Source organism: Lepidochelys kempii, chromosome 7 (assembly GCF_965140285.1).
Source record: "Lepidochelys kempii isolate rLepKem1 chromosome 7, rLepKem1.hap1, whole genome shotgun sequence".
NCBI classification, from domain to species: Eukaryota; Metazoa; Chordata; order Testudines; family Cheloniidae; genus Lepidochelys; species Lepidochelys kempii.
Genome location: NC_136386.1, coordinates 108,998,779 through 109,024,412, shown reverse-complemented (window position 1 = coordinate 109,024,412; position 25,634 = coordinate 108,998,779). Strand labels below are relative to the sequence as shown.

Genomic DNA, 25,634 nt, shown 5'->3' with positions numbered 1-25,634 from the left:
AAATCTGAGTGAGAGGACAGCCCAGGTCTGGCTTGGGCGTGGCATTGAAAAAGACTATAATCCTGACATCTCTTCTCCTTCTTCTGCAGGGGGTGGAGGAAAGCGCAAAGGCAAAAGCAAAAAGTGGAAGGAAATCTTGAAATTCCCTCACATTAGCCTGTGTGAAGATCTCCGAAGAACAATAGGTAAGAGGCCTATTCTCTTTTAGAAACAATGCAGGAACAAAGTACATATTCTCCACACCTGAGCAGCTTCCATTTAGCTCCTGTAACTTCATTGTGCAAACAACACGTTTTTCTGTGTCTGAAGGAGGCATTATAAACTAACGTCGGTATTATGGGCATAGGACGCACTGACCATTACAACAGGTGCACATTTGTAAGGCAGAGGACAAAGGCAATGCCCCTCTGGTTGTGTGTGCAGGCCCTGGCAGTCAAAGGGGACTTGCGTTTAAAAGGTGTATCTCCATTAGACAATTCAGGGTATGTGTAACAGATGCTTTGGTTGGTCCATACGGGGGCCAACATTGTGCATAACAGGCTCTACCGAGTGGAAATGGATCCTTTTCTGCATCACCCCACACTGCCTTGAAAGAAGTAGCCCTATATCAGGGAGTTGGAGACTTGGTAAAAGCAGAGAGCCTTTCAGTGCGGTTTGACATTAATAATTTTAGTTTATTCTGGAGGTAGTATGCAAATAGTAAATACTTTGTACAGCCAGGCAGACTCGCTCAGCAGTAGCCATCCAGCATGCATGTCACAGCACTGTCTTTATGCACTTTTATATAGGCCTTGTAAAACTTTTTTTTTTAAATTACTTTAATAATTGTTTCACATCAATAAAACAAAGGTTTGGCATTGGAGTTTCCAGTTGCTGTTTCCACAGAGTATAATCTCTCCTGCTCACATCTGGATATTTTCTTGACTGCATCATTACTGAGAATGTTAATGGGTATATCCTTGTAAATTGCTGCCGGAAAACATGATGTTACTGTTCCTGCAATAAGGGGTTAACTTTAGCTAGCAAAACTCCTATTTTTCCCCTCTGACGTTAATCCAGACACTGGCAATGAATAAATGAAAGGCGAGAAATTGTAACAACTGAGATAGCAAATACCATAATTTGTCTGACTTCAGTGGCACTCCTGGGACTTGACCAATGTGCTATAGCATGATTTACACTCCAAATTTGCTGTGTATTTATGCAGGGAAAATATGTGGAAAGTTATGAAACTGTTTTCATGGTCTCCTCCAGCAAATTTCACTTCCCTTGCTGTGTGGTTGAAGGGAGCTAAAGAAGGGCAATGGACATAAAAAAAAAAGCACCTCTTCCAGTTCATGGACACTTGCCTACTCTATAGTCACTCAAACCTTGGAACAGTTTCTGAAGGTACAGAACCTGCTGGGAGCAAGGGGAATTTAATATATTGTCATTTGCACATGGAATTATCTCTGCTGTTAAATTAACCTTGGCTTCTAAAAGGGAAAACTGTACTGCATGACACTTCCTGCTGCAAAGAAACACACAATAACCTTCAACGAAGATCGTTAAAAATTCAATCTGTCTCAACTTTTATTGTTTCTGAAATTTTATATGGGTGTCACTTCTGACATTTATTTGTGGCAGTTCCCTCCTAAAATTTGTTTTCTTCGTATATTTTTATTAATGGACCAGAAAAAAAAATGCAGGCAGAAAGTTTCCCTTAGGGCAAAGTGGTCAGATGTAGCTTTTCTGCAAAGATTATTTGTTGATTAAAAATTATAGTGATTGATGCATTTTTGGTACAGATGGAAATAAAAAGAAGTCCAGATCCTACCACCCTTATTCCTGTTGAATAGCACTTTACTCATTGACTTTAATAAGACTACAGAAGGATTTAGGCACTACTCAACATGAGTACGTCACAGTCTGGCCCTAAGCCTAATATCTGACTGTTTAAATTACTGAGGATGAAGATTGGATGGAGCAGTTCTTTTGGCTCTGTACTGTTTAGTTTTATACAATTTTGTGAGATCTTTAAAATGGATTTTTGGAAAAGATCTAGCATTCCACATGACAACCTATTTCCAAATCACAGGTCTAATTCTGCAGCCTTTCCACAGGTGGAAAACGTCATTGACTTTAATGGGTCTAGTTGCATGAGGATCAGTTGCAGGGTCAGGCTCTTGAGATGGAAAAAAACCCAACCCTACGTGTGATGGGCCACTGTGACGGGTCCTGTCACAGTGGTGTAGTCAAACAGGATCTGTGCACAGCTGATTGCTTTGAGATACTGGTAGTGATTTTAAGTGAGTTTTAAGCGTGTCTGGCCACCAAGGCAGGGTTCTGGAGTCCCAAGCTGGCAGGGAAAACTGGCTCAGAGGTAATTCCAGCACGTCAGATGACGGTCCCAAGGGGGTCTCTGTGACCAAACCCATCACACTATGTACGTGTGTGTGTGTGTAAAAATGTCTACCTTTCAGTTTAAAAACTTTTATTCTTCTGCACCCCACTAAGGTGTATTGAAAAGAGACTGTGTCTAAAAAGTGCAGTGTGAAAAACAGGAAGGCTGAAATAAACCAAGGGTCTGCTACCTGTGTTGACACAATTATGAGTCAGTTCATACCTTTTGGTTCTCTCTGTGTTTACAGGAGACTCTGTGTTTCAGTAGGACACCAGATGATGGACAGTCAAAGACTTGCTTAATAATCCCCCCCCCTCAGATACAAATATCTAAACATCAGTGAGTAGCAATGTTTTTTTGATAAATCAACAAACAATGGGAACATCTTTACGAAAGCACCATTTAGCCAAGAAGCCATTTCTTGAGTCAGATGTCAAAACAGCCTTTATTTATTTATTATTTACCGTTACTATTTTATTTCGTCCTAAGTCCGCAGAGCCTCTCGCCAGGAAACGGTCTGGCCTGCATTGTGTGCTAATTCCATGGGCAAGTGGAACAGTAGGGCTGTTCAGAATGATGCAACAGTAATGCTTTTACATGCTCTGAATGGGGCTAGTATATTTATTATGAATGGCTAATGTATGTTTCTGTTTGCAACCCTCTTCATGAGTCCAAAATAAGGAGAAGCAAATTGCATTAAAACAACCAGCATTTCCAAGAGGAGTCTGAAGTATTACTTTCCCTTTCAGTGGATGAAAACATATAGTTCAGACATTCACAACAATGAATCCTATTACAGATACTATTTGTAAATTATATACTACTATTTTTATAACCTGAAGAGAATAGCTTAGCAAAACAGAGGAGTTTTTTAGGGGAAATTAGCTACATGCATCTTTAAAAAACCCTGCTTTGACAAATGTAACATCAGTAAGTGTTAGTAATGGCACTAACAGGATAGTTAGAAGGCCACAAATAAAAGAAAATTTAAGAAAAATCCCTAATTTTGAAGGCTGGAGTGCCTTGTTGATGATAAAAGATTGTTAACGTCTGCAAATATTTCTGAATGACGCAAAAGGTTCTGTGGGTTAAATGTGTGGAATTTTTATTTATTTTGCTCAGACCCATTCTGTGCTTTATTCTTTCATAAAAAACTGCTTGGGTGAAAGAGTTGATTATTCTGATCTTTGGCAAATTTTCTTTCGTAACTGTCCAAAAGCTATATAATAAATCAAGATTTTTACCCAGAGATTGAAGTTTATGGGGACGCTGTGCCACAGAATGGGGCTGCTGTTTGTTATGTCACACTGATTTGTTGCATTACACCAGATTGGCTGTCAGAAATTTTAGCTTGTGGCATACTAGATTTATTGCAAAAACTTTAACTCCTTCAGTAAAGAGGATTCTTGCCATGGATTATAGGCAAATAAGAAGGATAACTCTGGTGTTTTTATCTTGTTACGGCTTTAGACTTAGAGAGGTTTATAATCAAAAGGATCAACACTAACTTTGCTTTACCACTTGTAATGCTTGGTTTAAAACAATAATTATAATTCTTCACCTTGCAGTTAACCTGTTGCAAGTCATACGTGTCCATCTTGGTCAGGGTAACAAACTTTGAACTCCTTTTTTTGGCAGGGATGAGTTCAGTGTTGTTAAAAATATTCTTCTCTGTGTAAGAGATTTTGTCGGCAGGATGACTAGAGTAAGTTGGTCCAAATTCAAACCATATTATTCACAGGCTGGCTTTTTTGTGAAAGTTAGTTTAAAAAAAAAAAGTCCATGCTTTTTATTAAAACGTGATCAAGACCTTCAGATGAGTGACCTTTTCTGATATTTTGGCTTTTGAGTCCTAATGAAGTCCCATTAATAATTCTGTGATTTCTTCACTCCAAAGATCTCAAAGCACTTTAGAAATATATTCATGAATGAAACCTCGTTAAACTCTGAGGAAGAGAAGTATTATTACACCCTCTTTACAGATGAGGAACCTGTGGTAGAGAGGCTTGCCCAAGGTTGCTGAGCAATAAATCAGTGCAGAGGCAGGAATAGAATCCACATCACATATGCTTCAACTACCACACCATCCTTCTGTTTTTTGCCGTCATAAAAATCATGCCTTGGTGCAGAGAGTTCCCTCCAAAGAACTGGTCTCTGTACAGCGGCTTCCAAGCCTGCAGAAAATCTGCATTATTTTCTTACCTTTTTAAATGGAATTGTTTAAGGTATCTGGCTCACAGACTGAAGTTCTCTGATAATCCACAGACCAGGTATTGCACAGGCAAAAGAAATGAAAGACAATCCCTACAGCACTTCCTACCCCCACGCTCCTGCCCACCGTGCACCTTCAACCTGGTTTTGTGGGTCTTTAAGGATGAAAGGGCAATTTAGTCTGCATGGTCAAATTTACCATTGGCCAACTCTGCCAGTTAATAGCAATTGTGTAGATATTTAGCAATGTGGACAACTCTTCTCTGGGAACTACACTGAGCCCAGCAACTCATTTTGTATAAGCTACTAACCAGCTACAAGATAGTACCCGCTTTCAGTCACTACAGTTCATGGCCCGGATCCTGCAATCCGATCCACGCGATCCGATTCACATGGGGAAACCCTATGCCCCTGTTCTGGCTTGGGTGTAAAGTTCCATGCAGATCAGATTGCAGGATCACAGCCTTAGTTACCTCAGACGCTTTCTGTTCCCAGATTGAATGACTTAAACAAACAACCAACATAGTGAAACCTGCACATTATACAGTCAAACACACAATTCAGAAACTGAGCATTTGAGTGTAAAATTAACTCTTTGTGAGCATTGGTGTTCACAGAGCTCAAATACTGAAATAGTCACAGAAATAGTGTACAAGAAGGTTGCAATCTGGGACTGGCTTTTTGTTCGGTGGTTGTACAGAGGTCCTGGTCCATAACATGGGCTCCTAGGCACTATGGTAATAAAAATAATCAAACTTCACTTTCAAATCTAATCATAGTCATGTCCATTTTTTCCCTCTCAACTATTTCTTCAATTCAAATGTTCATAATGACTGAAGACAAAGGTAAAGAGTTGCAACTGTCTTTCCATTTTGAATGCTTAGGGAATGCATGATTTTTATGATCATTTTATACAATTAGTGATCAAATATTATAAGTAGGGCTAGTCTAACAATATAATTTTGATGGAAAATTGAGTTCTGGACTAAACAAATATTTTCCGAGTAAGGTTCTGCTTCACTTGAAAATTTTCAGTTTTGTGTTGGAAAACTTTTTGGGTTTTTTTCAGCAAATCAAAATTTTCCATTGAAAATGTCTATGATTTGTTTTATTGTCATCAAAACGTTCCATAGGGGCTGCGGAATGGGGAGGAATATTTTCTGACCAGCTCTAATTATAAGATTGAAGTTTTGTGATAAACAAGACACACAGAAAATATGGCAACATTTACACTACTTCTGCCCCAGGCTTGGAAAGATGTAGGCATGCACTTTACTTCACAAGTGAACAGTCCCACTGATGCCAGTAGTTTCCTCATGTGATTATATTTGAGCATGATTGTAAGCGCTTGCAGGATTGAGGCCTCAGATACTTCTATGAGTGATTTGGTTTCCACTGGAGTTGGTTAAGCTCTTTGGATAGAAGGCGCTATGTCGGTAATAAATACTACAGGATAATCAGACAATTATTGAATTCACTGAAATATCTATACCCAAAGAGTTTCAAGAAAACAATGACTTTCCTCCACATCACTTCAGGCCTAAGTTGGAAACACTTATAAACGTGTAATTTTACTCACATGAGCAGTCCCACTGTATACAGTTGACATCAACTGGGACTTCATGTTAGTAGCACTATGCCCCATGTGGAAGTATGTGTAGATTCAGGACCTGAGGTGGCTGTAGGATATGTTTTACTCAGCCGTGGTATAATCAATGAACAGGGCTGGACTTACACCTTGAGGAGCCCTAGGCACAGAGCTCCAGGGTCCTCCTGCCACCCGCGGTGGCTCGGAGCGCCTAACTGCAGCAGGTTGCAATGGTACCCAACCACTTTTAACTTTTAGGCACCCCCACAGACCTCCCAGTGCTGCCCCACACAACCCCACTACAACTTCCCAGCGCCCCAACATGCACAGACCACCCCCACAAAACACTGCACTGCTCACCACTCCCCACCCTCACTGCCCAGAGCCCCCCATCAGAGACCCACTCTCCCAAGCCCTGCCCATCGTCGCACTCACTGGCCCCGCGGGGAGATGACTTTGTCCGCCAGGCTGAGCGAGGAGCGCTCCAGCAGGGCTGCATGGGGCCGTCTCCTCCTCAGCTGGCCCCCCCTTCTGGGAGCAGCAAAATTTGGATTTTTAGGCACCCCTAGAATGCTTGCTCCCCTAGGCCTACTATGCCTAATGGGAAATCCAGCCCTGGCAATTAACATACTGTGAACTCCCTGCCTGTAAAGATAGGTAATTGAGAATCCCACACAATGATCTACCACGTTGAGTTGTGCTTTCTGGAAGAACCACATCCAAAAGGCTGAATATCTGGGCTAGCAATTTTGCATGGCAAATAATATAGTGGTGAAGGTGAGGCAGCCAGTTATGTCCCCATCTTCGAAGGCTTGCCTAGAACAACTCTTGGTTATTTGCTGGTAGTGTCCTTGGAGATTTACTGCTTCTCTTAGCCCAGCTGGTGACATCATTCTCATGGCAACTGCATCTAGTGCCATGGGTATGAATCTTACTCTTGTTCACTTCCTGCTCAAATTGAAATCCTGCCCTACCTCCCCTGGCTTGCATGAGAAGGTTTCCACTGCAACACTCAGCATGGAAAAAGAGGAGTCTGTGGATGAGTGAATCAAAATTGGAGAAACTACTAAAAGCCTCTGAAAGGATTTACTGCTCTGGAAAAAGTTATGTAGATTTATGGATTTCATTAATACTGAAAAGTGAAACTGATTTATTTCTAAATAAGAAATGAAGATCGGCCCTTTCTCATCCTCCAGGGCTCTTTCCTTCAATCCCCATCATCAGGTTTATTCCTTCTTCTATGCTCAGAACAGCCTCCCCACTTCCATGAGTTGAATGTTCTGTCCCACTTCTTTCACAATCCTTCCTATGTGGGTCTTGCCCCCTGCACCACCCCCATAGCACTTTCTCAGGTTTGACATGTAATTCTATGTCATGCACTCGCCCACTTTCGATTATAAACTCTTCAGGGCAAGAGCCTTGCCTCATGCTCTCTATGCTTCCAGCACTTGAAATGATACTGCTTAAGTCTGGATGTTATTGTTTATTCATAAACCCATCTCTGGTGCAGTTCCTTTATTTAAAATCCTTCAGACTCGCATATCATTCTTCCATAAACATACGTCTTTAATGTTCTAATGATGGACAAACAGAGCAATGTCTGATGCCCTTGTAGGATTAGCTCTATGCAGCTAAAGGCAATGGGTGAAACTGAGAAGCATTTTTTGTAATTTTTTTAATACCATCACAGAAAGTATGTGAAAAACAAGCTGTTTTATGCATCTATTGAGACTCAATACTAACACTGGGAGAACAGTCTGCTTGCAGGCTGCCTGCACTTGACAGCTTCCAGGATTGTAAGGGGACACAGGGGAAATGAGTTTAAATGATCTCAGCCCACATTCTGTTTACAGAATTTATTTCACAAAACTTAATCCATTAAGCACTACCTTGGCAATGGCAATGCAGCAAAAAACCAAGAAAGCCGTTGCTGTTTCCCCTAAAGGACAGGCAATGAATCCCCTTCTCCTTATCCAATAATGCTTAGGAGACCACATTGACCCAGTGTCATTCTATATAAAAACCCCAGAGATATTATTGTTAAAACCCCTTTTTTGTGGGCAAGAGTGTGTTTTGTGTAATGAATTTTTGCCCACAAATCAAAAAGAAAAATGCCACAATGCACACTCAGTTTCCAAAAACTATCAGAGTAATAGGCAGAAAGGGATCTAGAAGAAAATACTGCCTTTAAGAGATGCCTCTTATCTATCACTGAAAATAGAAATTAGATATTGTGAGCTGCAGGGTTTGTCATTATCTTATTAGGTAATATGAGTCATTAACACTAATTAATACTTGTGCAGAGCTTTGAAATTGTAAAGTGCTATCTAAGTACTCAGTGTTCGTGTTAAGTATTACCTAATTGATAAGAAAAGGAGTACTTGTGGCACCTTAGAGACTAACCAATTTATTTGAGCATAAGCTTTCGTGAGCTACAGCTCACTTCATCGGATGCACACTTTCCACAGTATGCATCCGATGAAGTGAGCTGTAGCTCACGAAAGCTTATGCTCAAATAAATTGGTTAGTCTCTGAGGTGCCACAAGTACTCCTTTTCTTTTTGCGAATACAGACTAACATGGCTGTTACTCTGAAACCTAATTGATAAGAAAATTTTCTTTAAAATTGAGTTAGCTTATGCAGGTTGGGGGGGGGGGCGCGAGGGGGCTGAATTTATGCTAAAATCCTACTCTTGTGTCCAGTAGAGTCCATCAGAGTTTTGCCATTGATACCACTGAAGGAAAGTAGCAGGACAGAAGAAGCCAACTGATAGCAGTTAGGGCCTGTTCCAGCTCCACTGAGGTCAATGGCAAAATCCCCTTTACCTTAAATGGTGCTGAATCAGACTCATAATTTTTAAAAATAAATTTGAAGTACAATTCAATTATGAAAAGTCATTTTGAATTAAAAAGTCAAACCAAAACTTTAGCTTTTCTGGATTTTTTTTTTTTTACCTGACAGAAACAATTTGGTGAATCTGACACACATTTGCCAAATGTCACAGACCCAAACCTGATTTTTTATTTTTATTTATTTATTTTTTTTGATGGAAAAGAAGTTTTGTCTGAAAAATTTTGCCCAGCTCTATCCAGGATAGCTATTCTGGAATAACTCCATTAGTTCCACTTTAGCAGTGGATTAAGTTAAATCAGAAAAAGATAATTTTATTCCAGAATAAGAGTGTCTACACTTCGGGAGTGATTCCAGAATAGCTGCTCTGCTTTATACTCATGCACCACATTATTCTGGAATAGCTGCTGTTTATTATTCTGATTAGTATTATCTAATTCACCTCTCTGAAATACTCCCCTATTTTATGTACACACACAAATGTAGATATAGGAGATAATAGAACTGCTTTGAACTTTGTGTTGAAACACTTTTTCAGTAAAAATGCCTTTTCATTTGATATGTATATTTTCATAGAAAACATACATTTGTCAAAATGTTCCTTTTTTTGACAAAAAGCTGAAAACTGAAAGATTTAGCATTTCCCCCCCTTTCTTTTTAATTTCCCCCCTCGTACCCCTCCATTTTCCAATGGAAAAAAAGGGAAGAATGGGGAGAGAAAGGAGAAAAGAAACCCAACCAATTTGTTGTTTAGTTTTTCAAAAACTGACATTTTTTTCCAGAATTTTTCAGTTTTTTAGCGAAACAAAAACTGGCAGTTTTGTCATACTATACAGTTTGTGTTTGTTTTGGTTGAAATTTATTTTTGAAAATATAACAGTTTTGAGCATCTTTAATAAATAATAAATCATATTAACATTTTTATTATTATTAAACTTGTAGGACTTCTTGACTCTTGAGCTCTCTATTGGGCACGAAGACACTGGATCTAATTTTCAATTACATTTACCCCTTTTTCTATCCTGCCAGGGAAAAGGGACCTTAAAGTGAATATAAATATAATACATATTATTAAATGTACAGCCATTTAAAATTAATAAATATGTAAATAATAAAAATAATGTATATCTACTTTAAGGCCTCTTCACAATGCAAGAAGGAGGGTAAAGGGACTTTAGTGTAAATAAAAATCTGGCCCATTATATTCTGATGGTTCCCAATTTCTAGTCTTACAAGGGGAAGAGAAGTATGAGATTTTTATGGTGAACCTACAAAGATGTGCTCTTCAATTCTTTGCTATGACCCTGTTTTTAAGAAGTGATGAAAACAAACTGATTTGTGAGATATTAAATACTTGATTTTTTTCCCCATCATTTGGCCTAACTGTACTAAAGAACTTTTGTGCAATGTGACTACATCTACCTCAATCAGGACAATTATTCACAGAGTCTACTTATTTTTCAAATAGTCATTTAAGATGCTATTTTGAAAACTTCTTGGAACTGGTAATAAAGATATTGCTTTTAATGCACTGTAGATTAAAACATGAGAATTGGAATTAAAAGGCACTCTCAGAGTGTGGGTCAAGAAAAAGGAGGATCAGATCCAAATATCACTTCTTGATAGCATTCATGATTGCACCAATACTTTTCTGACTAATAGTTGTTAGTTACACCAATTATTTCATTTTTATAGCTTCTGAGACATGTACAACAAACATGTTCCCTGTCTCAACTTGCTTACAGTTTAGAGAAAGACGTGACAACACAAGTGAGGATGAAAATGGAAGGATATAGGGCGGAGGAACCAGGCTACTGAAGTTACTGAGACACACAAGCAGAACGAAGCTGTGATAACACAAATGACAAGAAGTTAAAAAGAAAAGGAGTACTTGTGGCACCTTAGAGACTAACCAATTTATTTGAGCATGAGCTTTCGTGAGCTACAGCTCACTTCATCGGATGCATACTGTGGAAACTGCAGCAGACTTTATATACACACAGAGAATATGAAACAATACCTCCTCCCACCCCACTGTCCTGCTGGTAATAGCTTATCTAAAGTGATCATCAGGTTGGGCCATTTCCAGCACAAATCCAGGTTTTCTCACCCTCCACCCCCCCACACAAATTCACTCTCCTGCTGGTGATAGCCCATCCAAAGTGACAACTCTTTACACAATGTGCATGATAATCAAGGTGGGCCATTTCCTGCACAAATCCAGGTTCTCTCACCCCCTCACCCCCCTCCCAAAAACCACACACACACTCACTATCCTGCTGGTAATAGCTCATCCAAAGTGACCACTCGCCCTACAATGTGCATGATAATCAAGGTGGGCCATTTCCAGCACAAATCCAGGTTCTCTCACACACCCCTCCCCCACCCCCACCCCCATACACACACAAACTCACTCTCCTGCTGGTTAGAGGTCTTCAAGTCACCAGGACCTGTAATGTGCACCCTAGAACACTCAAGGAGCTGACTGAGGAGATATCTGAGCCATTAGGGATTATCTTTGAAAAGTCCTGGAAGACAGGAGAGATTCCAGAAGACTGGAAAAGGGCAAATATAGTGCCATCTATAAAAAGGGAAATAAGGAAAACCCGGGGAATTACAGACCAGTCAGCTTAACTTCTGTACCCAGAAAGATAATGAAACAAATAATTAAGCAATTTGCAAACATCTAGAAGGTGATAAGTGACAGCATGGATTTGTCAAAAACAAATTGTGTCAAAACTACCTGATAGCTTTCTTTGACAAGGTAACAAGCCCTGTGAATAGCGGGGAAGTGGTAGATGTGGTATATCTTGACTTTAGTAAAACTTTTGATACTGTCTCACATGACCTTCTCATAAACAAACTAGGGAAATGCAACCTAGATGGAGCTACTATAAGGTGGGTGCAAAACTGGTTGGAAAACTGTTCCCAGGGAGTAGTTATCAGTGGTTCATGGTCATGCTGGAAGGGCATAATGAATGGGGTCCAACAGGGATTAGCTCTGGGTCTGCTTCTGTTCAATATCTTCGTAAATGATTTAGATAATAGCATAGAGAGTACACTTATAAAGTTTGCGGACGATACCAACCTGGGAGGGGTTGCAAGTGCTTTGGAGGATAGAATTATAATTCAAAATGATCTGGAGAAATGGTCTGAAATAAATAGAATGAAATTCAGAAAGGACAAATGCAAAATACTCCACTTAGGAAGGAACAATCAGTTGCACCCATACAAAATGGGAAATGACTGCCTAGGAAGGAGTACTGCAGAAAGGTATCTGGGGGTCATAGTGGACCACAAGCTAAATATGAGTCAAAAGTATAACACTGTTGCAAAAAAAGTGATCATTCTGGGATGTATTAGCAGGAGTGTTGTAAGCAAGACACAAGTAGTAATTCTTCTGCTCTAGTCTGCGCTGATTAGGCCTCAGCTGGAGTATTGTGTCCAGTTCTGGGCGCCCCATTTCAGGAAGGATGTGGACAAATTGGAGAAAGTCCAGAGAAGAGCAACAAAAATGATTAAAGGTCTAGAAAACATGACCTACGAGGGAAGATTGAAAAAATTGGGTTTGTTTAGTCTGGAAAAGAGAAGAGGGGACATAACAGTTTTCAAGTACATAAAAGGTTGTTACAAGGAGGAGGGAGAAAAATTGTTGTTCTTAACTTCTGAGGATAGGACAAGAAGCAATGGGCTTAAATTGCAGCAAGGGTGGTTTAGGTTGGACATTAGGAAAAACTTCCTAACTATCAGGGTGGTTAATCACTGGAATAAATTGCCTAGGGAGGTTGCGGAATCTCCATCATTGGAGATTTTTAAGAGCAGGTTAGATAAACACCTGTCAGGGACGGTGTAGATAATATTTAGTCCTGTCTTGAGTGCAGGGGACTGGACTAGATTACCTCTCAAGGTCCCTTCAAGCCCTACAATTCTATGAAACTGTGCATAACCCACTGCTTATATGTATTTTGTCTTCATTCAAGGGCTCTATGATGTCCAGAAATGGGTATAGCTTAGTGTAAATGCTTGAGGTTTGAGCAAACAGCCTAAAATTTCAAGATCCTTTAAATTTTTTAAACTTTCAGCATCATGTTAATAAGAACTTCAACATTTAGAACCCACTGTAGGCCTAGGAAGTAACTGGCTATTGTAGTATGCTGCAAACACATTATATAGCTTTTACTCCAAAACATAGCAGAGATGTTACTTATGTGTGGAGCAGACTATTTAATTTGAATGTAGACCATTATGGCAGTTTCACACTGGACAGCTTTATTATTATACCAATCCAATATATGAAATGCTTTAATAGTTTTATAGCCAGTAGCCATGTTACCTCACAAAGTGACCTTGCCAGATCTCATCAGCTGAAGATAGTCATTGTGAAAGTAATTGTATAGGATACCTTTAGGAAAGAATAGGTGGTGCAAGAAGTGGTGATGGGCACACCCTCTGGATATGGATCTTCCCATTTTCACCCAGTTGGAAGCTTATCCACCTCTCCAATACCATTCCAGTTCCAGACCAATGGAGGTCTCTCCATGCAATCAGAGATCTGTGCTGAGGGAAGAGATGGAGACTGAACTGACCTGAGGGACGAGTAGATGTGTGGGGTGGGTCTTGAGGGTGTATCCATATCATACTCCCTCTGTCCTTCTGGAAATTAGCCTGAGGCAGTATTATCCCTGCCAATGACTTCTCACACACATACACAAACCCCACCTCAGGATCCCATGGATAGGTAAAGCCCTGGTAGCATTGCTCCAGTGAAAGCCATACAGCCAGGGGCAGGAGGCACAGTGAGGAATAATGTCCTTGTAAAAGCACAGGCCTTTAAAGATCGTCCAGTTTTCTCCATTTGCTGTGGAGGAGCCTATCTACCTGATGGGGCCATGCTTGGCAGAGATGATCTAGGCCAATGCTGATAGTCTTCCCTCCTGAGTCACCAGTGAGCCCCACAGCTTTTTCATTTTTTGTGGAAGTCTTCCTAAAAATATTGTCAGCACCTCACTGACCCACAGTTACCTGTTGTATCACTGCTTAGAGCTGGGGCTAGACCCCAGGAACCAGACTCCCAGTCCTCTGCCAGGGACAGTGCCCCCTACTCATTCCTATCACAGAAATCAATTGTGGGCTTTTTTTGTAAGTCTGTTTCAAGGTGTCAGCAGAAGTTAGGCCAGAGCCTTTCCTGCAGGTTAAAAGGTGCTCATTTAGGCTGAAATCCATGTGAAAGGAGAGAGGCTGTTCAAAGCCCTGGATAGCACTCAGGCCCTGCAGGGAAGCTGCTGGTGGAAGGGTCACAGAGGAAGGCCTTTGCTCCCTCTGTGTGCTGCTGAGGGTTTCTCTGGTCCAGGCCCACGTAATTACAGAGATGTGGGAAAGGACTGGCCAGGGTGGAGGGATTCAGGCCATGACATTCACCGTTACACGGAACCAGAGGCCCACTTGCACAAGGCATTAGGGCCAAACTTCTATCCATTATTCAAGGCCCAAGCCTGGCCCTACTGGGGCAGGGTGCCCTGAGCTGAGAACAGGGAGTGAATTTCACCCTTTGCTTCTTAGCACAGCTGAATTACTTGGGCTCTGTGCAGGAAAACTGAATACCATCCATATAATTACTAAGCATCTGTACAGTGCTTTGAACTTGTACCTAGGGAGGTGGTGGAATCTCCTTCCTTAGAAGTTTTTAAGTTCAGGCTTGACATCCCTGTCTGGGATGATTTAGTTGGGGATTGGTCCTGCTTTGAGCAGGGGGTTGGACTAGCTGACCTCCTGAGGTCCCTTCCAACCCTGATATTCTATGAAAAGGCTCTATAAATGCTCAGCGTAAGTAGTGATATCTAGAATATACTGGCTTCTCTTCTCATTCAATTTGACAGCAGTTATAAACGCATCACTGTTCATGAAAAGAGATCTATGTTGGTAATTCCTTTGTCCTTTACTGACAATTTTGACCAACTCTCTTGCTCGACGTTAGGTAATGATTAATTAAAATCATACAGAAAGCTATATCCTGTCTCAAAAGTAGCTGCAGGTGTCTTTAGAATGATGCAGATCCAAATGCTGTCTTATCTGAAAGTAATAGATGATATTTTGCTATAGTATTTTCCCTTCCTGCAGCCAGCTAGCATCTCTCTAACAAGTCCCCAGACCTGGCTGCTCCCAGGGTTTCACTTGTTGAGGCATAGGAATAAGTCACACTTGTCAACCACCCACTCACAACATGTGGCCCAAACATGTACTGTGGAAAGAACCAGAAACCTCCTTTTTTGAATTTTTGCAGTCAGATGCTACTGAGAGTTCAAATCCAACTTCCATGTGTAAGACACGGAACATCTAGACTATAAAACTAGAAAGCAAATATACCACTTCTTTTTTCCTTAATGTATGTAAATTTAAGTTCCAGTGACAGATGGTGAACTGGCAGCCCTGGGCGCAGAAATTCTCTATTTATCCACCAAACAGGTACAGCCCAGCTTCACTGCCATACCATTGTTTCTCAGCCCTGGAAGGTCCATAGCTTAGAGAGAGAGAATATTTCAGCTCCTATGACCATTCAGTTGTTGGCCAATGACCATTCAGTTGTTGGCCTCTTATCTGAGATTGCAAGGTGGCAGTTGTGACGGTGATTTTTGTGCAGTAAACTTGCCAATTGCCAACCCAAGTTGCCATGTCAGTATGTTATTCATATTCTTTTTTTAATCCCCCAGTCTCTTCAATAACACAGTTTTCCAGCTGTTTCCGTCCCCCCGACCCAATAAACTCATGTAAGAAACACATTTTAAATAAAAAGAAAAGGAGTACTTGTGGCACCTTAGAGACTAACCAATTTATTTGAGCATGAGCTTTCGTGAGCTACAGCTCACTTCATCGGATACATAAAGTGCCACAAGTACTCCTTTTCTTTTTGCGAATACTGACTAACATGGCTGTTACTCTGAAACCTGACATTTTAAATAGAAAGTGAAACCCAGAAAGATGAATTTTCAGTCTGCCCTAACAGTCTGGAAGGTAAAGCTGACATTTACTTTCCTAGCTCTCATGAAATGAATCTATTATTTGTGGAGACAGAAGGAAAGGGTTTATTTGGGGGGGGGGGGAGGGTCTACCAAAACCCACAACACCAAATTCATTTTCCAGCTGAAATCAGTTTCAAAGCTTGTGGAATGCTTTAATTAAACATGTGTCCCTAAAAGAGGTAAAATGGTATAGGACCTCAGCAAGCAACTTGGCAGCTCCCTAATATAGTATTCATAGTTAAAGTCTCTCAGGGACAACGGAGCTGCCTTTTTAAAGGGATTTTTTTAGCCCTCGTTTACAGTAGGAATGTAATTAAAGAACACTGTGAAGGCCATGTAAGTGAGAAGCTCATACACGCAGAGATTAAATTCCAGTATTCTGTTTGGGGTAATCTGCTGACCTGTGTTAAAAGCCTTCTATGTTAAAGTCATCTGAAGAAAACCATTCCCAGCAACATCCAGTCAGATGGCCTGCTTTCTCTAGATTCTGGTACATGGTAATAGTTTAATATAAATATAGCCGGAAACAGACAAAACTGAAAGTATAATTTACTTTAAATGGCATCAACACAAAATGGTGATTTCTTTCAAGGAGTTAGAAGGCAAAGGGAACAACATTAACTATTTTTTAACTAATCTCTTTGGAACAAGCTCTTAAAGAAATCATTTTTCTCTTTTCCTGTTCTTTCTTTACAATTCCAAGATCTACGTGTCCTGCTAGCATGTTTTTTTATTATTATTATTTGAACTATGCTTTATTCACAGAGATTTAAGATTGAATCAGTGCTACTTTACTTATCAGCCCATTGAAATACTCTATCATCTCACCCATCAACAAAGTCAAAAAGTGTTTTTGCCTTTAGATTTATTAAAATGTGTCCATCCTGCACACTGGGTGGATTTACACAATATTGGTAAAATCTATACGCATTGGACCAATGTGCCCAAACTGAAAATCTTCCAACCTCCCTGCAGCTAAGAATTTCCCACTGGAGCCTCACAACCTCTCAAACTTCTCCACCCCACAGCTTGGGAAAACAGATGGGCCTTGCACCATGATCTGAAGGTTACAGAATCCAGGCTCTGGTGGATCAAGTGTGGAAGTACATTCCAGAGTTGAGGACTCTTTCACTGAGAATACTCTGCAACTATCCCCCTCCTGTTTAAACCACTGAACTTATTAGCTGGAGCACTACAGAAGATTGCAGCTGACATGGGAGAAGGTAGCCAAAAATCTCAAATCATTTAGGGCTTTATCCATCAGTGGCTGAAACTCCACCTGGAAGTCACATGTTAGCTAGTGCAGATCACAGAGTCCTGTGTAATGTGCTGAGGAGGAAACCCAGCAAAAGTGCTCCATTCTGCACTAGCTACCAGTTCTCAATGGTTTGAAAGCGGAGTCCCATGTAGAGAGCATCCTTGTAATCTAGTCTGAAGGTGACAAAGGAATGGGTCACCATGGCAAGGTCCATATAAAAAAAAACGCCAAAGTCACAACCTTGGCAATTGCATATGGTAAAAAGCACTCATTGTAACCTCTTCTTCCTGTACCTCCAAGAAGAGCTGGAGATCCACCAGGACTCATAGCTCATGAATCAGAGTGACAAACTTTTACCTCTTTCGGGGGGCAATGACAAACATGGCTGTTTCTTCCAGTTATTTCTGACAGACTGGTAATATTTTCTCTGTTTTATGTATGTTGAAAAAGCCAGCTTTCATCCATGTCATAGTCTCTGATAGGCACTAGGTAAGTCACTAGACCACTCTGAATTTATTGGATGAACTGAAAAGTTAGAGCTCGGAGCCATGCACATGCTGAAGACACTATAGGCCATACCCTTAGCTAACCAGAATATGTATGATATATAGGAATGGTTCCAAGACATAACTCAGTGGAACCTCAGCATAGAGGAGTAATTGCCCAATACTATCCTCTGGGTTGTATCCCAAAGGAAGGAGCCTCCATAGTACAGTTTGGACTAGAACCAAACTGAGTGGGGTCAAAGAAGCCTGGGGACCCCAGGTACCAAGCTATGACTATGGTAAAATGTCACAGTCCCAAGTACTGGATGGCTCAGTGGATTGGTAATGGGAAACAAAACCTTTCAACTTTCACTTCTCAGTCACTAAGTTGAATCTGGCTTAGGCTGTGGTTGAGTGATTAACAATGAGGGCCATCATGTAAGCATGGCATGAAATAGACAAAATCTAAAGCACCATCACAACTGACACAGAACTGGTCCCCTTAGCATCAGTCTCAGGAGGGACCTAGGACTGCATGTTTCCCAGGAGCAGAGATATTTTCTCATACCTAGAAAATGAAAGGCAGGAGCATTAGCAGAGCAGAATGGGAGGCTTGCACTGGTTTTAGCTGTGCTGTACCTGCTCTTTGGATAAACAGAAGTCTTCATTTACAAGGAGGGCCCTTCACCAGCACTACATCATTATGAAGGACTATGTAGGTCATATCTGGAATTGCAATCCTCTAGTGTCATATTAAACTGTAGCATGTGCTCCTATAGACTTCAGAACAGATATTAGAGAAAACTCTTAAAGGGCACTTGTCAAGGTTCCTTCCCCACTCTGAACTCTAGGGTACAGATGTGGGGACCTGCATGAAAACCTCCTAAGCTTACTTTTACCAGCTTAGGTTAAAACTTCCTCAAGGTACAAACTATTTTACCTTTTGCCCTTGGACTTTATCACTGCCACCACCAAACATCTAACAGGTATATAACTGGGAAAGAGCCCGTTTGGAAACGTCTTTCCCCCAAAAAATCCTCCCAAACCTTACACCCCCTTTCCTGGGGAAGGTTTGATAAAAATCCTCACCAATTTGCATAGGTGAACACAGACCCAAACCCTTGGATCTTAAGAACAATGAAAAAGCATTCAGATTCTTAAAAGAAGAATTTTAATAGAAGTAAAAGTAAAAAGAATCACCTCTGTAAAATCAGGATAGCAAATACCTTACAGGGTAATCAGATTCAAAACATAGAGAATCCCTCTAGGCAAAACCTTAAGTTACAAAAAGACACAAAAACAGGAATCTGCATTCCATTCAGTACAGCTTATTTTCTCAGCCATTTAAAGAAATCAGAATCTAACACATATCTAGCTAGATTACTTACTAAGTTCTAAGACTCCATTCCAGTTCTGTCCCCGGCAAAAGCATCACACAGACAGAGACAGCCTTTGTTTCCCCCCCCCCTCCAGCTTTTGAAAGTATCTTGTCTCTTCATTGGTCATTTTGGTCAGGTGCCAGTGAGGTTATCCTAGCTTCTTAATCCCTGACAGGTGAAAGGGTTTTTCCTCTGGCCAGGAGGGATTTTAAAGGTGTTTACCCTTCCCCTTTATATTTATGACAGCACTGAAGGCATAGTGTCAGACACTTCCTTGTTAGTAATGGTGCACTGTAGAAGTTCCCCTCCCCAAAACCCACTTGTTACCTATGCATATACATAGGGAAAGAGTGGGAGCCAGGGGTAAAAAAAATGCAGTCAATATAGTAGGCCTGACTTACGTAGAGGTCAGTGATATGGTTCCATGTGGCACTCTCAAAGGGAAACTAGAGAAATATAGATTTGACGCAAAGCTGAATACAATAAATGCAACACAATGAGGAAATAATTAGTAGTTGTGTTGAGTTGCAAGGTATCCAGTAGGATCCTGCTGAGCCTTTTTGGGGTTCAGTACTATTCAATGATTCAATCAGGCACTTGGAGGATGGAGTGGAGAACAAACTAATCACATCTGAGGCCTATATCAAATGGAGAGGGATCACAAAATACATTGGAAGATAGGGTTAAAATACAGCATGACCAGGATGAATTGGAAAACCAGTCTGACCTCAATTAAATCAGATCAGTTGTCTGGTCCCAAGAGGTATTGAATTTCCACAGCTGCCACTGAAATCAATGGAAATTGCATGTGCTCAGCACTCATAAAGATATGTAAAGTGGCAAATGAAGGAAGGAATAATTTGAATGTAGAAATATAGATGTGGTAATAATAATTTAGGTGGTGATACCAAGGGGAGGATTTGGAGATGATAATGGGTGAAAAACTGAGCATGTCAACAGTGTGACATTAACCAAAACAAGATAAATACTATACTAGGTCCTATAATAAGAGTTTTGTATAAAATAAGTAAGATGATTATTTCACTCTAAAGCCAATTCCTGCCAACTTCACTCATGTGACTAATTCTCTGGACTAAGGAGAATTATTGACCCCAGTATTCTCAGTTAGTTAGGTCTTAGGTCTCCTCTCTGTCTTTTCTTCTCTGGACTCATCACCTGCAGTTCTTGTGATCTTTCTTTGTAGCATATATGAGAAGTGGATACATAGAGTCTGGGGAAAACAACACAAAGGGGAGACCCAATTGACAAATACTCAAGGTAAGGTGCAGATTACGTCCTCAGATTGGGGGAAAAAACCTATAAAACAAGGTTGCGCAGGAAGGAAAACTCTGAGAAGTTGCCCAATCCCATCCCAATGGAAAAAATCAAAGGATTGCGATCACAAAACTCCAAGCTTCCCCCAAGTTCCTTGCGGAGCTCAGAGATTCGCCAGAAGCATGGGGCCATCTGCACAGATATCTTCTGCATCTGTATTGGTGATGGGAGCTCTGCCTGCCTTGGCAACATTGGAGCCTGGTCACTCGCATGGATTCCTTGCCCCTGAGTGCCTTTGGAGTTCCACAATGCAAAGGGGCACTACAGAAAAGCAAGTTGTTCCCAAGTGTATCCACTGTGCAGCAGTCCTTCATTAACCAGTGAAATCAATATTATGTAATGGGCATGTTTGGGTACTTGACACATTTAACAACTCAGTGGGTGCATTCCACCTTGACTTACCTGGAACATTTGGCAGCAGCTAGGTGATGAATCATTATGTTAACTTTTATGGGACCCTTATTGAATTTAAATAAAAATAATATAACAATTTCAATGGTCATTTAATATATGCACATTTGGTCTAATTGGACTATTTATTTGAAGCAAACTAGCAAGTTCATGCTAGTCAAGCACCACCTATTTCTCACTGTAAAAGGAAACCAAGGGAAAGTTTAATAGCAAGTTGGCATATTTAAATGTTTTGCTGGTCACTGACTCTGAGGCCAGCTCTCTTATACCTTTAAGGTGTAATTAGGAACAGTGAAATATTGAACTGGCTTTTAAAAGTTTCCTACGCAGTAATTTGTGCTCATTAAAGCTTATGCTTTGATCCCTAATAAGGTCTAAAATGTAGATCTGCTTATTTCCAGTTCAGTTAACTAGGTGCACAAACAATATATACTGATGACTGAATGTAGAATCCATACTGGGGAGCATCTCACTACGCCCATTGTTGTTTTCTGTTTACCCTTTTCAAACAGATTTTACTTGGCAGCTTAATGTGTGCCATAAAGCAGGGTTTGATTAAGTTCATAATTGCTGCAGCTATATAAAACTCCTCCATACAAATAACACATCTTGCCGGTTTCAACATAATAATGTAGAAAATTGCACATCAAGCTTCATCACAGGGTATGATTCATAGATTCGTAGATGCCAACGCCAGAAGGGACCATCTAGTCTGACCTCCTTTGTAACACAGGCCACAGAACTTCCCCCAAATCATTCCTAGAGCAGAGCTTTTAGAAAAACAACCGATCTTCATTTAAAAATGGGCAGTGATGGAGAATCCTCCGAGACCCTTGGTAAGTTATTCCAATGGTTAATTACTCACACTATTAAAAATGTATGCCTTTATTTCCAGTCTGAATTTGCCTAGCTTCAACTTCCAGCCATTGGATAATGTTATACCTTTCTCTGCTAGACTGAAGAGCCCATTATTAAATATTGTTCTCAGGCTTTTGAAAAGGCCAAAGGGCAGATGGATCTGCGATGTTTGGATATTAATAGTCCTGTTGGTCTTATTGGGGTGATGGAAATGATGGGCAAGATCCTTTTTTTCTACTAATCTAACCTTAAATAAAACATTTTTATTTATTGTACATATACTTTATTTTAACAGGAACAGGTTTAAGGGTCTAAATAAAAATGCTACACTGCATGTTTCTTCAGAGTCCCCCTGTTTTGATCTTTGCTGCTGTACCACGGACTGATTGTGGTTGAAAGGAAGTCTTTGGAAATGTATAATCGATAAAATGTTGCTCAAGACACAGATTTTGTTTTGGAATAGTTCTATTAGACTAACGTGATAGAAAATGCTGTTTTCTCCAAGTGCCAGTCCTCTGAAAGGCTTAATATTGTGGGTGGTGGACATGTAGGTTTCTGCACTTTGGCACCTATCAAGCCTAATCCGTGATTCAGGCCTTTTCAATTTCCATGGCACTCGGCTTGGAGAATCTGTCACCTCTCTGAATGCCCTACACTTACTTCAATTTGCACAGGCTCACACACCTTCCAATCTTGTGGCCATTGTGGTATGTGGAATGTGGCCAGTAGAAATGATGTTTGATGGCAGTATGTCTTAGAAGGAAACTGGGAGTCAAGAGTCTGGGATTCCAGTCTTGACTCAGTCACTGACTTTTCATTTGACCTTGAGCATGTCACACAGAGCCAGATTGTGCCCCCTTACTCTCATTGTTAAGCAGTTACTTACAGGAGTATTCCATTGGTTTAAACATTTAAAATAGAAAGTTTAAATTACAAGTATTGCTACTGTAAAAGGTAAAAGCCAAATATATTTATTATAAGTTTCCACCTGAATGTTAGATAATGTAATGTCATAAAATATAAAGTATTAATTTTATCAGATGACCTGTCACTGATAACTTGCACCAGCTCCTGTATAATATACCCATGTATACATTTTGCTGATACCACTGTATAGGTTATGACAGATGCAAATGAAAAAGTCTCTTTGCCAATAAATACTTACTTCATAGGGTTTTTGTGATGCTTAATTAGTACTTTAGCACACTTTCAGATCCTAGGATGAAAGGTGTTAAGTAGATGATATGACAGACTCCACTGAACTTGCTTAGAGAGTCTTTTACATTACGTGTCCTTTCTGTTCAGATCTCTGTAGACAGGTTATTTGAGGAAGAATATGTTGTCTGGGTACCAAAATCCAAGATCAACAAACTTCTTTGCCTTCTGTGCTGCTTAAACTCAAGGACTAATTTTGGAAGGAAGCAGCCTGAATATAGTAGAATTCTTGTTACAAAAGCAGGTCTCCAACTGTTATCAATAGAATATAAACAGCTTAGCTAGTCACTGCTAGTTTATAGATAGAGCAGTTTGGGAAGAACATGATGTGAGTGAAAACAGACATCCAGAAGGCATGTCTTCACTATTTCCCACATGCCAATGTGGTCCCGTCTGAAATACTGGAGTGTATAGGAAATAAATTAAGACCTCTGGGCCTGTTTCATCACCACATTACTCCAGTTTATGTCAGTGCAACTCCATTGATTTCAATGGAGTCACACCAGCAAAACTTCAGTAATACTGTCGTGAATTTGGCCCATGGTCTTTATCTTCTTAAGGAATCACATTATTATCTCTAACATGTTGACAGCACACTATGTAAGGAATTGTAAAAGCACTTACTGGGGTTAATGACATTCTCCCAAATTCCAGTAAATTGCCTTAAAATAAACGGATGTCATAACTCTACATTTGGAAGGGAGAAGAAAGGACCTGGAGGGTGGGAGCTGAATAGGAGAAAGTAGAGGGAAGATGGGGGAGAGGGAAGGAGAGTAGAACACACACAAGTTAATATTAGAGCGGGGAAGGCAGACCAAACCAAAAGAAAGAGGTGTTTTTGGAGAAGACAGGCATTTAGTGAACAAGTAAACCCTCTTAAAAAGCTGGAAGAAGTGGAGAAAAAATTAGTCTGAGGAAAAATACTGTGGGGAAAAAGTAAAGAGATGACAAAGGAGGATAAAAGAGAAGTGATGGGTAGGGAAAGGAAAGGAAAAGAAGAAGAAGCCAGGCACTAAATGTTTTTAACTGTATTTTATTGAAAGTTTCTGTCTTAGGCCACGTCTACACTACCTGCCGGATCGGCGGGTAGTGATCGATCTATTGGGGATTGATTTATCGCGTCTAGTGTAGACGCGATAAATCGATCGCTCTGCTCTCAACTCCGGAACTCCACCAGGGCGAGAGGCGGAAGCGAAGTCCACAGGGGAGTGGCGGCCGTTGATCCCGTGCCATGAGGACGCGAAGTAAGTGATTCTAAGTCGATCTAAGATACGTCGACTTCAGCTACGCTATTCTCGTAGCTGAAATTGCGTATCTTAGATTGATTCCCCCCCTCCCCATAGTAGACCAGGCCTTAACAGTGTCCTGACTGCTCCTAGAAAGAAAGAAATAGGAAAGGGAAGAAAATGTTCCTGGCAGAGGAGAAGGTGAAAACACTCCCAACACCTCATTTCGTTTAGTTGAGAATCTGGTGTCCAGGGGGCAGGGAGGCTGTCATTACTTTGTGAGCAAGCCTAAATGAGAGCACCATGGTGCAAAGAAGAGAGGCAAGTCAACAATACAGGGAGAGGAGGTGGGGCCTCCAGTAGATAATGTTCTTTTCTGTGGAGCACGCCCTGGACTCCGCTAGGGAAAGCTCACTTGCCTTACTTGCTTTTATGTATAACAGATGTTGCTCAAAATACTGTACCACCTTTGCCAGCTGTGGGCCAGGTCAATCGTTCATACTTCCCAGGCATATAAATTGAGGTCTATGCAGTTTGCTGTGTATGGGTCTTCCAAAGGAGACCTTAACATTGAGCTTGTGTCTGCTGTGCTTGGAAATTACAGTCTGCATGGCGCTCCTTGTTAGGAATACGATGTTAAACCTAGTGTTCTGGCGAAATTCCATCTTGGGTGTTTACATTCTGCCCACCTAAATATCCCTGTTGGATACGTAAGTAAAACAGGCAACCAAACTTTTGAAGATCACCCATTGGTAATAATGAATCACTCCTCACATTCCCCCAACTCTGCTTTATGTGGGGTCTCTTCACCCCTTAGGAACATGCATCTGTGATTAATGTTAATAAGAACTACACTTACATAAAATAACACACCCCTATGTTTTCTCCTTTTTCTCCAGGACCTTGGATTCATTTGTTTATCTTTTAGCATATTTACTTTTCTTAGATTTTTCTATAGCTGCTAATACAGTATGGTCAGAACATGGTAAGACACAGTAGCTACTGTACATTATTTAGAGCTGGTCCATAACAAGGTCTGAAGGAAAAAAATACATCTTTACATCAGGGTTGATCTCTGAATATGTATTTATTTAAGAGGCTCATTTGTTCTGTTTGTTTTTACTTAATCACCGCAACGTGTTTTTAGGTGTCTCTTCCATTACCCAAGTAAATCCCGATGATGGTTTCTCTTGGTAAATTAATCGTAGTTGTTGAACCTCAGAAGGTTTGGAAGGTGGTTGAAACACGCATCCAAATAGAGGGACATTTATTCACATTTTCCAAATCTTTAAGTCCTTTGGAGCAGGGACTGCATTTTTGTTCTGTATTTGTACAGCGCCTAGCACAATGGGGATTCTACTCCATGTCTGGGGCTCCTTGGTGTTACCACAATACAAATAATGAAGAAGAAGAATAGCA

General features: G+C 40.5%; 1 protein-coding gene across 5 annotated transcripts in view; it reads left to right on the top strand.

Annotated features, from left to right (window-relative positions):
* Positions 1-25,634, top strand: part of GRK5 (G protein-coupled receptor kinase 5) — a 223,558-nt gene that overhangs the window by 86,827 nt on the left and 111,097 nt on the right. For all 5 annotated transcript variants that reach the window (XR_012160063.2, XM_078853867.1, XM_078853871.1 and 2 more), the window contains one exon: positions 90-185. Coding sequence is in view for 2 of the 5 variants with exons in the window: in XM_078853867.1 (XP_078709993.1) it covers positions 90-185 (96 nt within the window). In the remaining 3 variants the exon portion in view is untranslated. The remainder of the gene's footprint in view (positions 1-89; positions 186-25,634) is intronic.